This window comes from Lepisosteus oculatus, chromosome 3, assembly GCF_040954835.1.
Source record: "Lepisosteus oculatus isolate fLepOcu1 chromosome 3, fLepOcu1.hap2, whole genome shotgun sequence".
Classification (NCBI taxonomy): Eukaryota; Metazoa; Chordata; class Actinopteri; order Semionotiformes; family Lepisosteidae; genus Lepisosteus; species Lepisosteus oculatus.
This window is the reverse complement of record NC_090698.1, coordinates 35,817,065-35,831,628: the sequence shown is the minus strand read 5'-3', so window position 1 is coordinate 35,831,628 and position 14,564 is coordinate 35,817,065. Positions and strand designations below refer to the sequence as shown.

General features: G+C 38.0%; 1 protein-coding gene across 1 annotated transcript in view; it reads right to left on the bottom strand.

Annotated features, from left to right (window-relative positions):
• LOC138216034 (BMP-2-inducible protein kinase-like) overlaps positions 1–13,849 on the bottom strand; it is a 94,161-nt gene extending 80,312 nt beyond the window's left edge. The window contains exon 1 of the mRNA XM_069187658.1: positions 13,057–13,849. Coding sequence (XP_069043759.1) covers positions 13,057–13,207 — 151 coding nt within the window. The 5' untranslated portion in view covers positions 13,208–13,849. The remainder of the gene's footprint in view (positions 1–13,056) is intronic.
• Between the last annotated feature and the right edge of the window lie 715 nt (positions 13,850–14,564).

The following is a 14,564-nucleotide window of genomic DNA, read 5'->3' as shown; positions in this document are numbered from 1 at the left end:
TGAGGGTACGTCCCATGAGGACTTTCTGTTATGTAAGCCACTACCAACAGGAACTACAGGAGAGCACATATTTCAGCTTCTGAATTAATTTATCGAAGAGAATGGCATCGACTGGATAAAATGTGTCGGAGTTTGTACAGATGGTGCTAGAGCGATGACAAGCCGACATAGCGGTGTAGTTGCACAAATTAGATTGGTTGCTCCAGAAATTAATGGACGCATTGCAACATTCACCGCCAGAGCTTTGCATCAAGAAAATGCCAGACGATGCCTGTTAGACTCAGTTGTGAATTGTATCAAGGCTTAAAAAATGAATTCACATCTGCTTTGGTCGATTAAACAGGCTCACCCCTCTCACTGAAATGGTGCCTTTTTATTTTTTTTATTTGTTGTTGTTACTGTTTTTTTCTGTAAAACGCTTTGAGAAGCCACATTTAAAGGCGCTATATCAAAGTTTATTATTATAATATTTACTATATGTATGTGTGAGTGTGTGCACGCACACTCATGTTGGTCATTGAGAATTTCTGGGGTTCCTATGAGATGATGACTTGTAGGTGGTACTTGGATGCTTTGTTTGGATTAGGGGTGGTACTTGGTCCAAAAAGTTTGAGAACCACTGATCTAACTAACTAACAAGGACAGGACATTAGCTAGCCAATATGATAAAGGAATAAATGACTTTTTTTTGTATATTTCTTTAGCACAATTATTTGAACACTTCCATCAATTGTACAAGCACTGAAAAACTGTCCAATCCCTCGTCATTTTCATTTACTATAACAGACATAAAAACTTGCTTTTAACAGAGCGTTTCAAAATATCACAAGTATCCTTAATAGCGCAACAAAGACAACAGAAAAAGATATGTGTATCAGATACATGAGAATCCAAGCTTTTTTATCTACGCTTTCTGATCTACACTAAGAAGTAGTCTTTAAATGTATTTATCACACAGTAAAAAGCAAAATTCTGGCACCGCTTCAGAAGAGTGTCAGCCAATCAGATTCCAGGACCAGAATTATCCATTTTATAATCGGGAATATAATATGGAATCACGTATCTAAAGAAATTAATAATGATATTAATTTAAGGATCTAAAGATCTAAATCTATGTATCTATATAGCTGGTAGTACTACTGTATTTCACGTTTTTCGTTAACGCGTTTTGTTAACACCCGAATCGCAGGTGGATTCTGTTTTGTGTTATGGTCTGTAGCTCAAATCCTGCTTAACTAAAAATTAGACATAAGAAGAGTATTATTGGACAATGTTGTGAGGCTCTGGCGGAATTTTTCTGTAAACTGAAGAGTTATAGAGGAGACAGGTTGTGTATCGCCTCTTTTTATACTTGTAAAAAAAACATTCCAATGTTAATGCGACACGGAAGATATTAATAATGTTGTACTTTTGGGCTTGTGGTATATTGGTCGTTAGTGAAAAGATTTAAATCATTTAATCTCATTACTGTGCACATTTTAATCCACTTAGTATTGAATATTTATATGGAATTTTACCACTAAAGGGAAATTTTAGTAGCTAAGCATAAAAAGCAGAGGAGCATGACGCATGTGAAGGTCATAAACGATATTAATTTAGGAACTTAAACATATTTTGTAAACTGTATGTTGCTGGTAATGGTATTTTAAAGAACAAATATACACCAATATTCCATTTCTCCCTAAACATTTTAAGCATCAAAGTCTCACATGTAGTTCTTCTGACCATATTACTCTATCTGTATTGCTGTTTCAGTGTGTATCACATGACTTGCCTTGGTGGCGTGACGGCTTAAGTCAGCAATTAACAGTATAAGCGCGAGGTCGGGTGTTCAAATCCAGCAATCGCTATGATTTTTCTTTAAAAAAAAACACTTCTTTGAAAAACTAAAATAGCAAATATTATGGACACTACAGTATATTGACATTTTTTATATTTCAAAATAACACAACATATTCGTACTGTATGTACACAGCAGTACCGCAGGTTGAACTGTAGGGCACAAATCCACCTGAGCCCAAAAGCCCAACATTAATGTGCATTCGCCTGGCGCTGCGCGGTTTTCATCACTCTCTGCGGGAGTGCTGGCTGTGATGAATTAAACCGGTTTCACAGGTATTTTCAAAGTAGAAGGGGGCGAGTCTTCCAGCGAAAGACACCTCCCTCTACAGAAACATGTTTTCTTAGAAAAAGAGATTCACAGAGCAAAGCATTGTCAGTTTTCTGTGTAAAAAACATCGGTTTAAACAAAATTGGTGCTGTTTTTAATAAGCTGCTGAGTAAAAGCATGGGAATCGTCCTGCTATCAGCAGTATTGTGTATAAAAAATTAAGATTCTAAGATGATCACGAGGAAGTGTATTGCATGTCTAATGATCTAACAAAAACTACAGTATGCTTAAGAGTTGTTAAACCGGTTTTTATTTTTCGGCACAAACAACTTTGCCTGCTAGAGCACCAGAATTCACACTCAACCATATCACAGATCAGTCCCTGTGTATGAGATATTGCTGTTTGATCTTTGATCCGAGCTTTAATAGAGAGCTTATCTCTATTAATATAACTATCGAGTGGTATTGAATGCAACTTTTTTTGTATAAATTACAGTTTTCAAAAATTTATTTAAAAAATAAAAACGATTAATCTAACCTTTCCACGTTTGATCCCATGAGGAAGTAGTATACGCTCCTGCTTTGTTTAATGATGGTATGAAAAATAAATCTAAATAGTGAGAAAGCTATGCTTAAAGTGAATTAAGGGACTTAGAATGCAAAGATAATGATTTACATTGCGTTGTCAGATTGTGAACCAATAAATGCATTTTAAAGACCAAGAATTGTGAAAATGTTCACAGCTTGCACATAAAACTAACAGTGAGCTAATTCTCTTTTTTTAAACCTCAGCGACGCGTAATTACACACTAGCTGGAATCCGAGGGGATCGCTGTGTACACACGTTGTGATATTTAGATATTTAGAAATAATGCCACCTTGCCGCGGTCATGGAGGGGATGGCCTGCCAGGCGTTGCTGGATGTACCCAGGGACCAGCGGTACAACTACACGGCACTCTGGAGGCGTTTCGGTGGGAGAGGGGAGGCGCCGAGACTGCTGCGGGCGAGATTGGCCCAACGCCGCCGCCTAGCAGGAGAGCCACAGGGTCCAGTCGCCACAGACATGGCCTACTTAGCCCGCCATGGTTACCCTACTTTCCCGGAGGAGGCCCACCGGGAGACAGCACCCTGGGCCCTGGCGCTGACTGAGGTGCAGAACCACATGATGCTGGCCACGCCAGTCCCCTTGGAGCAGGCCCTGGCTCTGGCTGAGCAGGCTGATGCCGTATTCGAGGAGACCGGTGGGCACCAACGGAGGGGTGCTCCCTGCCGGACAGCAGAGGCGGCACACGGGGAATCAGATAGGGAGGATGAGACTCCAGAAGGACTCTGGAGGCCGTCGGGAAATGGGAGTGGGGCGGCCTAAAGGGGAGAAGGCTGCCCTTGAGCGACGCTACCCCCGCTCCGGAAAGCCAGAAGGAGCGATTCACCCTGCCTGCTGCCGTGGGAAGGGTTGGTCAGAGCCGGGGGTCATTTCTTCCCTGCCTCATCGAGGGCAGACCCTGCCAGGCCCTCGTCAACACCGGTTCGACCATCACCCTACTGGGGCCTGATTTCCTGCCGGGCACCGAGGCAGCCGGACCCCCAGGATGGGAAACCACCAGCCTACACCTGAGGACGGTGACAGGGCAGTATGCCTAGGTCCTCGGCAAGTGGGCGCTCACCGTGCAGTTTGCGGCTGCGAGGGTGAAACACCCCTTCTACCTCGCCCCAGTCCACGAGGACTGTATCCTGGGGTTGGACTGGTTGCAGCAGGTGGGTGGTTGCTTTGACTTGGGGAATGCAGGGGACAAGTGCAACGGTGAGATAAGCTTGCCCCTCAACGGTGAGATAAGCTCGCGGGGCGGTTCTCCAAGCAAGGGTTCTATCTCACCTACATGCAAGACTTTGATGCTTAAAATGTTTAGGGTGAACTGGAATATTGGTGTGTATTTTCTTTAAAATACCAATACAAGCAACATACAGTTTACATAATATGTTTATGTTCCCAAATTAATATTGTTTATGACCTTCACATGCGTCATGCTCCTCTGCTTTTTATGCTTAGCTACTAAAATTTCCCTTAAGTGGTAAAATTCCACATAAATATTCAATACTAAGCAGATTAAAATGTGCACAGTAAAGAGATTAATTGATTAAATCTTTTCACTAACGACCAAAATACCACAAGCTGGAAAGCGCAACATTATTAATATCTTCCGTGTCGCACTAACATTGGAATGTTTAAAGAGAAAGTGTAAAAAGAAGCGATACACAACCTGTCTCCTCTATAACTCTTCAGTTTACAGAGAAATTCTGCCAGAGCCTCACAACATTGTCCAATAACACTCTTCTTGTGTCTAATTTTTAATTAAGCAGGATTTGAGCTACAGACCATAACAAAAAACAGATTCCACCTGCGATTCGGGTGTTAACAAAACGTGTTTACAAAAAAAGTGAAATACAGTAATACTACCAGCTATATAGATATATAGATTTAGATATTTCGATCCTTAAATAAATATCATTATTAATTTCCTTAGATACGTGATTCCATATTATATTTCCGATTATAAAACAGATAATTCCGGTCCTGGAATCTGATTGGCTGACACCCTTCTGAAGCAGTGCCATAATCTTTGGTATACGCACACCCCATGCTCCTATTCTTTTTATGCTCAGCTACTAAAATTTCCCTTCAGTGGTAAAATTCCATATAAATATTCAATACTAAGCGGATTAAAACGTGCACAGTAAAGACATTAAAAGATTAAATCTTTCCACGAACCAACGCACCACGAACGCCCCTGTCGGTCATTTTGGCCAGCCAATCAAGTACCGTGGTATGATGCGTTATGACGTAGGGAAATGCCTGCAGTACGTGTTTGCACCGCGCACTTTGAATGGCTGCATCTGTATATTGCTTCGTTGCAAACCCCTATAATCAAGACTAAGAAAATTCTGGTCTGGTAGCCTATTAATGGAAGATTACTGTATTTTTTGTACAGATTACCAAACGTTTACACAAAATTTCAGATGAGGTCTTATGACAACATTTTCAAGAGTATTTGGTAATGCTACTGAAGTGGGACATGTATATATCTCACTTATCCAGCATCAAAGTATCACCACTTAAGCACATTGTGAGAGGTGTTGATGGGGTCTGTTAATTTAGCCTCAAACAAAATGCCATAGAGCTGACTTGCTTTAACAGCCCCAGTGGCTTAACGCTACATAATAAAAGGAACAACACCCGCAAACAGGACAAAGCAGACCAATGTCTGCTGCAAATCAATAGACAGAACCTAGAGGAAGACAGAGTAGTACCAGCAGTAATTACATATCTAAGAACAGGACAATCACTCAGATTGTGAAACAAACTTTCTTCTGACTGTATATAAGAGCTGGGAAACCCTTGCAGTTTGTCTGTTTTGTGGGGCAGACCCAGCGCACGTTGTTGGACTTATTGAGATCAATAAAACTGAATCTGCACAAGACTGTGTCCTGCTCCTCCGATGAAGAATTTCCCACAACACTACTGATTATACCAAATTTACAAATTGCACAAATTTACCAAATTCGCTATAGACTGCTATAAATTAGAAAGAGCAGTGATTCTAATACAGTCCCAGTATTACTACATCCCAGTGTTACAGCCATAATTATACCATGTGAATTTGAGCATTCATGCCCTAAAAAATTAAAACATTTTGGTTGCTGCATCACCATCAACAAATAAAAACAACAAAATCAAGTTTTACTTATTGCCCTTAAAAACATCACTATAAATTTCTTCATTTTTGACTTCAGTAATTAGGAACTGTGCCTAGAACCCCCAAAACATCTGTAAAGATATTAAAACATGGTCTCATCCACTATACAAAAAACTGGAATTCACAGTGTAATGATTTAAAGATTTGTTATTGTTAATTGTTTGTTTAGCCTTAAGAGTAAATACAATATATGGCATCATAAATGAGGGGAAGCCAAACTACATACCTCCAGTGTTAATTTAGTCATCAATTTTTTTTAATTTTAGTCTAGTCAACTAAATTTTTACTATAAGTAGTATTATTATTAGTTGACTAAAACCGATTAACAGTTACATTATATTCATACAGTTACAACTGTTAATACAATAGCAAATATAACTGTGGTTCTACTGTTTATTACCAGATACTGCCATTATTATACATGTGTGTATACCAGTGCACCAGTGTGTACCAGTGATGAGGTTGCTAGGATTACAGTAAATGGAACATGAATTTTTATTTCTCCATGGAATCGTTTGTCTAGCACATTGTTAAGGCTATATACTTCAATGAAACAAATCAGACACAGGACTTTTGCCTCCCACTCGGGATTTCTTTTAAGCAGCAATTTCTCGTCTCCCGACATTCCACACATTAAGTCATATCCACAGATATACCGAAACAGTAGCATACACATCTATGAGCTGCAGTGTGATTATATACAGAATAGATATACTGTATATACAGTATGATACCATATGGTTTTAAAAACACTACAGTACAGTGTGAAATATTTTTTAAAATCAAAATTTAAAGTTAAATTGTTTCCTGATCACAGAGATTTTTTCAATGTTGATGTGAAGCTGAAAGTGGCACACTGCGTTCACAACAAGCTATATCAATAAACTATTTTTTATATATCGATGTAAAAAAAATAAAGCAATGGTTGGTCCGGGAATCAAACTGGTTAACTTAACATTTACTATGTAAAGCAGTGGAACACAAACCAGGTACTGGCAGACTCCTGGTTCATCTGGTTTTTGCTCAAGGTAAGTTCTTAATCATGAGCTAATTAAGGTATCTCCCACACACGTCCTGGAGAGCCCATATCTAGTAGGTGTTGTAGATTACAAATCACCAGTTACCAACATGGAACAATTAATTTGTGATCAATATGTGATCCTAGCGTCATAGACCAGTGTTCTCTTATTAGATTACTTGCTTCATCAAAACTTCACAGGTGTTTCCAGTCTTTAAAATCAAATGACCTGTAAGACTAATTGGACTGGGGCTCTCCAGCACCAGAGTCAGACTCCCCTAAGCTACAGTACATGATTTTCATTTTCTATTTAAAGCTTTGTTTTAATTGTAAAAACTATATTTTTACATTTGCATTCAACACTTAAAACGTTGAGAGGGATTTGTCACTGTTGGCACTATCTTAGTTTGCGACTTATCCTCATTTGAGTGATTTATCTAAAATACAGTCAATTGGACTTCTGTAGTCAGAAAAACAGCTCATTATGGGATGCATACATTATATATGTATCATTTGATACAGTGTCATTACCATCTGCATCTGCTGATTGAATATCTTTTAAGAGTGGCATAGAAAGAAAGAAGATAAACATCAATGTTGATGAGAGGAATGGGATGTTCTGTATTGGGAAGTTGTTATAACACTGTAAGATAGCTAATTTTGAAACCAGGGACTGTGTGCACAGAGGTAAACAGAAGGCAATTAAACCCTTCAATTAGCAGCAAAGATTACTAGCCCAGATTAAATTAAAACCACCAACAAGTACAGGGATCCGTTAAGGCCATGGTTTAAAACCACAGGTATAAAGGATATCACTGATATATATATATATTAGGTTATACTTTAATACAATATACAGAAAGCAGTGACATATCACAGAAAATATAAGGGAATGAAGAGGAAAATGACAATGCAGAAAGAAAAAAGCAAAAGATTATCATTAGACTAAAAGTTATACTATTTTACCTCACAATTGAGAGCAATTTATTGTTTTGCTGAATTAAACATTTCAAACTAGTTTGGGAGAATTACTTTTCATATTTGTATAAACAAATAGTTCAAATCGGGTCTTAAATACATTTATGTATGATCATTATGAAGTAACAGCAACTTTTAAAGCAAGTTCGTTCATTTTCATTTTTAAACCAAACTATACCGAAATACACTGTCAGCCTGTAGAAGACGGTTTCTGAAAATGTAACCTTAAGAATTCCCTCCAGGAACACGTACAAATCCAGTCATTCAGTATGCACGAAGCATAACGCGCCATACATGCTGCGTTATACCTTGCTGTAATGTCCAGCATCCTTTTATTTTCTTAAAATACTCTGAGGCAGAACTGCACTTCGCAGTGGAAGCATGTGGAGAAACTCTGGGCTGTCAGGCAAAAAACATGGATTTGAATCCTGGCCAATGCCCACCCCATGGAGAAAGATTTTTGTGCAATAATAAAATTATACAAAAGAATAACACTGAATTTGTATACTACATTTTTATTAATGTTTATATCACAGTATGTTACATATTAAAGGGTAGGGCTGTTTCAAAAAGCAAGATTATAAAAATTACAAGTAATAGGTTTATTCCATACTGAAAAGAGAAGAAAGAAAACACAACATTTTAGCTGTGGAGCCTTCTTCGGCTGTGTTTTCTTTCTTCTCTTTTCAGCATGGAATAAACCTATTACTTGTTCCTTTGCAGCCTACACATGCAGATGCAGCTACCCACCTGAACTATATAAAAATTAGTTTATTGTTACAGTTTTATGCAAAAAAAATACAAAAAACAAAATACAAAAAATGTGTCAATAAATGTGGGCAATTAATGCTTAATCTCATAACAAAGATTAACCTAATCCACACGTGAATTTATGACAGATTACTGGAAAAATGTTTAAATCAATGCTTTGCGTTGGCTCTGCAGCTAAGGATCTGCACCTGTGGCTGAAAGGTTGACGGTTCAAATCCTGCAGCCGGCAGAGGAATCCTACTCTGTTGGGCCCCTGAGCAAGGCCCTTAACCCCAACTGCTCCAAGGGTGCAGTATAAATGGCTGACCCCAAGCTTCTCTCCCCATCTGAGTGCTCATGGAGAGTAAACTGGGGTAAGCAAAAAGACAAATTCCTAATGCAAGAAATTGTATATGGCTAATGGATAACTGTATATTGTATATGGCTATGGCTTAGTGTATATTGTCTTATATTTGTTTATTTTGTCAATTGTTAAATTAGCAACAGTATCCAAGGAGGGGCAGGGCCTGGGGTAGATCAACAGCAGTTTCATTCATGGTTCATTGGCGTTCCAAATTGAATACAATATGAAAGACATCCTCTTCAAATGTTGTTTAGTTAATTTGCTATAAAAAAGGACAGAATTATATTTCTATAATTCTATATATCTAAAACTATTATTTCTTCAGTTTTAAAAAACTCTTAACACATCTAGGAAGTATTCTCTTGTGCTAGTTAAAGCCTCTTTTAAGAAAAAGTAATTGTTTGTTAATTTTCACTTTTTAAGGCTACAACAGCAACTCGCCAACATATTTAAGATTGGTATTAATTTTTTGAATTATTAAAAAATTAAATGATTATATCCTCATCAGTGCCTGCCACGTGAGATGCCTGGTTTCAAATCCCAGCCAACGCCCATTCATGTGGGCATAACCTTTCTCCAATTATAGAATTTTATGTGTTTATCTATTTTATTTTTTAATATATTAAAATGAAAGTAGGGCTGTTTAACAAAGCAAAATTATTCCGATACATAAACAAATAGTTTATAGGTCACTGTGAATGCAATGTGCTTTTTTAGGTTGACTTATGCATTAAAATAATTTATTAATAAATTATCCATTAAAATTATATATGGCGTAATGCTAACGTCAGACTCAAGTAACTGTAATTCTACTTCAGATTTTGATTATGAGAAATATTTTACACATACTGAATTGTAAGTGGCTTTAAAACCATATGCTATCATACTGTATTTACTGTATACACAGTATATTTATACAATATACCGTTCATCCTGCAGTTCATTGACTTGTAAGCTATTGTTTCTGCATTTCTTTGGATATCACTTCATGTGATCCATGTGTATAGCACATCTGAAATTATAGTCCATATTCACATGGCCAACATTTAGAAAAATATACACACTGTGAAGTAATTAAGATCAGTTTTAAATAGACAATACCTCATAATAATAATGATAGATTTGGACCACCTTTATTGACACAATGAGCTGTAGCAAGCACATTGCGCTGCGTTTTTGCTGCTTTTATCTCAAGATATACAGTAAAATTGTTAGGCCACAGCCTTCAGGTTTTAGGGCCATGGCAAAGGCAAGGTGAGCATAAAATGCAACTTCCCTCAGGGGTCTTTGGGAACGCTTTTGAGAGATGATAAAGGAAGGAGCTTTATGAATAATGTGAGCTGAGAGCATTTATATATTATCAACCAAGAAACTGAACATTTTAAACTTTTAAGTTTAAGGTGAAGAAAGGTCTGACATGATTTGTCTTGATTTCAGCCTTTACATCAACAAAAGCTGAAATTTCAATAAGGGTGTTCAGACTTTAGATATGCACTTTAAATTGATAACATTTATAACACATTATACTTCATTTTTTTATTTTCAGATTCCAAAATTTCCTTTTAGCTACATAATTCCATATACAGTAGATTTAAAGTACAGTAGGGAAACAGATTAAATGAAGTAATCGTTTCACTAACATCTAACAAGTGCCACCTATCAATCGTCTTTGTTCAGTGAACCACACAGCCAAAGTATACCATACTATGCTGCAGAGCCTCTAATGCAGCAATGAGTATCACTGTGTATTCTGAGTTGTTACATCCGTGTCGAAAGAAAAAACATTAAAATCAGCACCTATATGCCTTTTTATAATGTCATATCATTTTCCAAAACACTTTATACCATACGGTGTCACAAGGACCCAGAGCCTACCCAGCAAGCAACAAGCGCAAGGCAGGGTACACCCTGGAGGGGTTGCCAGTCAATCGCAGGGCAAGTGCAAGTCAATCATACATGTGGACAATCTGGAGGCCACGGTAAAGGCCAAGGGGAGAAATTTGGCCCAGACACCAGGATAACTCCCTACCTTTATCGAGAAATGCCCAGGGATCTTTAATGTCCACTGAGAGTCAGGACCTCGGTTTAATGTCTCATCCAAAAGAAGGTGCCCACTACAGTATAGTGTCCCCATCACTATACTGGGGCATAAGGACCCACACAGACCGCATGGTGGGCGCCCCCCGCTGGTCCCACTAACACCATAGCAGCAACCATAGCTTCCCAGGAGGTCTCCCATCCAGGTACCTACCAGGCTCAACCCTCCTTAGCTTCAGTGGGTAGCTAGTTGAGAGCTGCAGGGTGATATAGCAGCAGGCTCCTTTTATAATGTTTTTGTGTAATTCTGTCATACATTATTTCTAGTATGGTATTACAGATTTTTGCATATAGTACCCGAAGAGCTGTCCATAGTGAGATTTCAGCAGTGTATGGGTTTTAAGTACAAGGTGCGTACAGCATGTAATGTATGTAATATTAATTAAGCTGAATAGTCCAACTGGCACATCATAACAGCCAATCACTTTGTTGTGTCAACACTGGCACCCTGTGCCACACAGCTTTGCACAACTAAGCAGTATTTCCCTTGTGCAGCCATGGCCAGTAAGAATAAACCATTGAAGACATTTCAATCACTTGCTCATGTTTAATAAATCTACTATTGTAACATGATGTCCCATATATATATATATTTTTTTTTTTTTGCATTGAACTGGATTTGGCACAAGATTTAAATTTCTTATATTATCTCATTTGTAAATACTGAGCTCTTTTCAGGTTCTTTTCACTGTAATGTTGCCAAGTAGGTTTAAATTATTTTGCCTTTTGACAAGTTATTAAATTCATTTATGACAGTGTGTAGAGTCTTTCCATAGACATATTAATGTTCCAGTAAAACACACAGTCATTTATGCACACAAAACAAAAATATGTGAAGTATGTGTTTATTTTATAGCAAACCATGCACCATGCAACACTGCAAGAGTGGGCTCTAGGCTACTGAATTGTTAAGCTATTTATTTTTATCAAAGAAATAAACAATATAAAATCTTTCCTCTAACTACATTGATTATTCTTGGAATGATTCTTTGGCACACATCTGATAATAATTTTCTTGATTGTTTTTATTTTCTATTTTCACTTTTCTAATCACTATGAAATGCTTTGGGAATATTAATGTTATTAATGATATAATTTAAAGAATGGCAGAAACTGCCTAGTAGAGAGTAGGATTCAACTTAATTTAATTCTTTACAATTGACACAGGAAAGTGCCTGACACTCTACTGAAATTACAGTGGCAGTAGCAGTGTAACATAAACTAATTACAAATATTTCTATACATCTTGCCTCAGAGCTCACAGCTTAATAAAGAGAGTTCAGTATTCTCACCAAGACAAAATCTAACTGTTAAAACTAAACACTAAGAAGGCAATATGTTCACATAAACATGTATGAATCACTTCTAGGAGTCTTCAGATTAGATGTGCATCACTTTTCACCACAGTTGGATACAACTAACTTATATTGAAAAATACAATTAACTGAAATTACGCAAATCCTCGTTTAATAATTTTATAGGCAAAGTCTAAAAGCCACAACATAGAGGTCGTGAGTTTTGAAAACAGGATTCGTTTTTAAATTTTCTATTTTGAGTTAATTACTCTCTATATTAAGTTAACTGATTTCAATTATCAGCATGGAACTGTGGGTAAGTACCCCCACAGACTCGATTAAAATGTGTTAGAAACGCACGAGTACATCATGTTGCCATGGGGCAAAAGAACAAAATACTTTCGTTATCCACAATGTTTTCGGAAAGCTTGTGCAAAACACTACCACTGTCACTGGATATTTACAGTTAACCTGCAATTTACGGTAGCCTAAGGCAATATTTCTCAAGTGGCAAAGTGTGTAAACAAGCAGTTGAACTCGTACATTAAGAAGAGGAACTTCTCTCAGACACATGACCCATACATACAGATTTAGTATAGTTAACGCCTTCTGATTCTCGTTATAATCGCCGAATTAAAATAAAAAGAAAGCATATGCACACTGAAGTTACTAAAATAAATGAATACCATACCTTCTGCAATCAGTTCTTCCACCGTAACCTGGTATCGGCCGACACCAAACACTCGTCCAATGTAACTACTGACACCGGAACCCGAACCGGACCCGGATCCTGCTCCAAGCCCCCCACTCTCCGACTTTGGCATACGAGAAAACTTCTTCATTCTTGAAAACTACAAATCGTTATATCCAGTACGTATTCTAGAGCTAATGAAACCCCCAACAGGAAATCCCGGTTTTCCCTATCTGTTCATCCCACATCTGCGGCTGTCCTTCATATTCTAAATTCCGAAACAAAATACGTATTTGTTACTAGAATGCCATAGGCGTAATAACTTCACATGCAGTGCTCAGTGCTGTTTAGAGTTTCAGTTCGGTGATCAAAAAATATTAATCGTCGATGAACGTTAATCGACAGGTTGGATGACTTTAAAAACGTCAGGAGCTAAAGAACATAATGGCTTTAGAGTAAACAGGCCTCGTGTGCAATAACATAACTAATAAATAATATTAAGTAGATTTGGGAGTGCAATATAGCTTAGCATCAATCAAAGGAAATACCTCCCCTCTCTACCACACCACGATTTCCCCACTTCCCTTTTGCACACTGTCAGCGCACAAAGACAGACAACAACAGCTACTTTTACCCTAAGGAGCACATAACCAGTCCCTTTCCACGAACTATCCCCTAAATAAATCTTGAAAAATTAATTAATATCCTGTGACATTATTTCACGTCCCATTCGGTTAAACTTCCAACTCTCTTGACTCTGCACAAATAAGTGGGTGGCTTCTTATTACCCAATACGCCTGCCTGACAACCTAACCCAGTTTTGTCTTGCCTTTCCCATTGTAATGATTGGTGTAACAACCTTACGTTCAGACATTGCCTCTCGCTGATAAGACAGGACGAATGACAGTCTATACGTCTTATCTGCTTCCTTGTTTGGTTGAGAAAGAACAGTCAGGAGGCACAGTGACAGCAAACAAAACACGCCGAAGTTAATGGTAGTGTTAAATCTAAACATCGCATGCAATTTGTTATTAAACGCTGTATAAGAGATTCAGTGTTCCTGGTGATATTTTTACAGTGAAGGGATTAATTTATCCTTAAGGTGACAATTACCAAACATTGTTAACAGTTGTTTAAAACTATCTGTAAGTGTCCATACGTGGATATTGCATATTGTAGCGTGACGGGTTCGGAGAGAGAGAGACAGAAAGAGACAACAAGCTACGACACACTGGGGTCAATTCGGATACAGTTACACAGGTATAGGGTGGTAATTGGGTACGTGGGTACTCTCTGTGGTCATTAAAAATCCCAGGGCACTTCTCGAAAAGAGTAGGGGTGTAACCCCGGTGTCCTGGCCAAATTTCCAATTGGCCCTTACTAATCATGGCCTCCTAATAATCCCCCTCTATGAATTGGCTACATTACTCTGCTCTCCTCCCCACTGATAGCTGATGTGTGGTGAGCGTTCTGGCGCACTATGGCTGCCGTCGCATCATCCAGGTGGA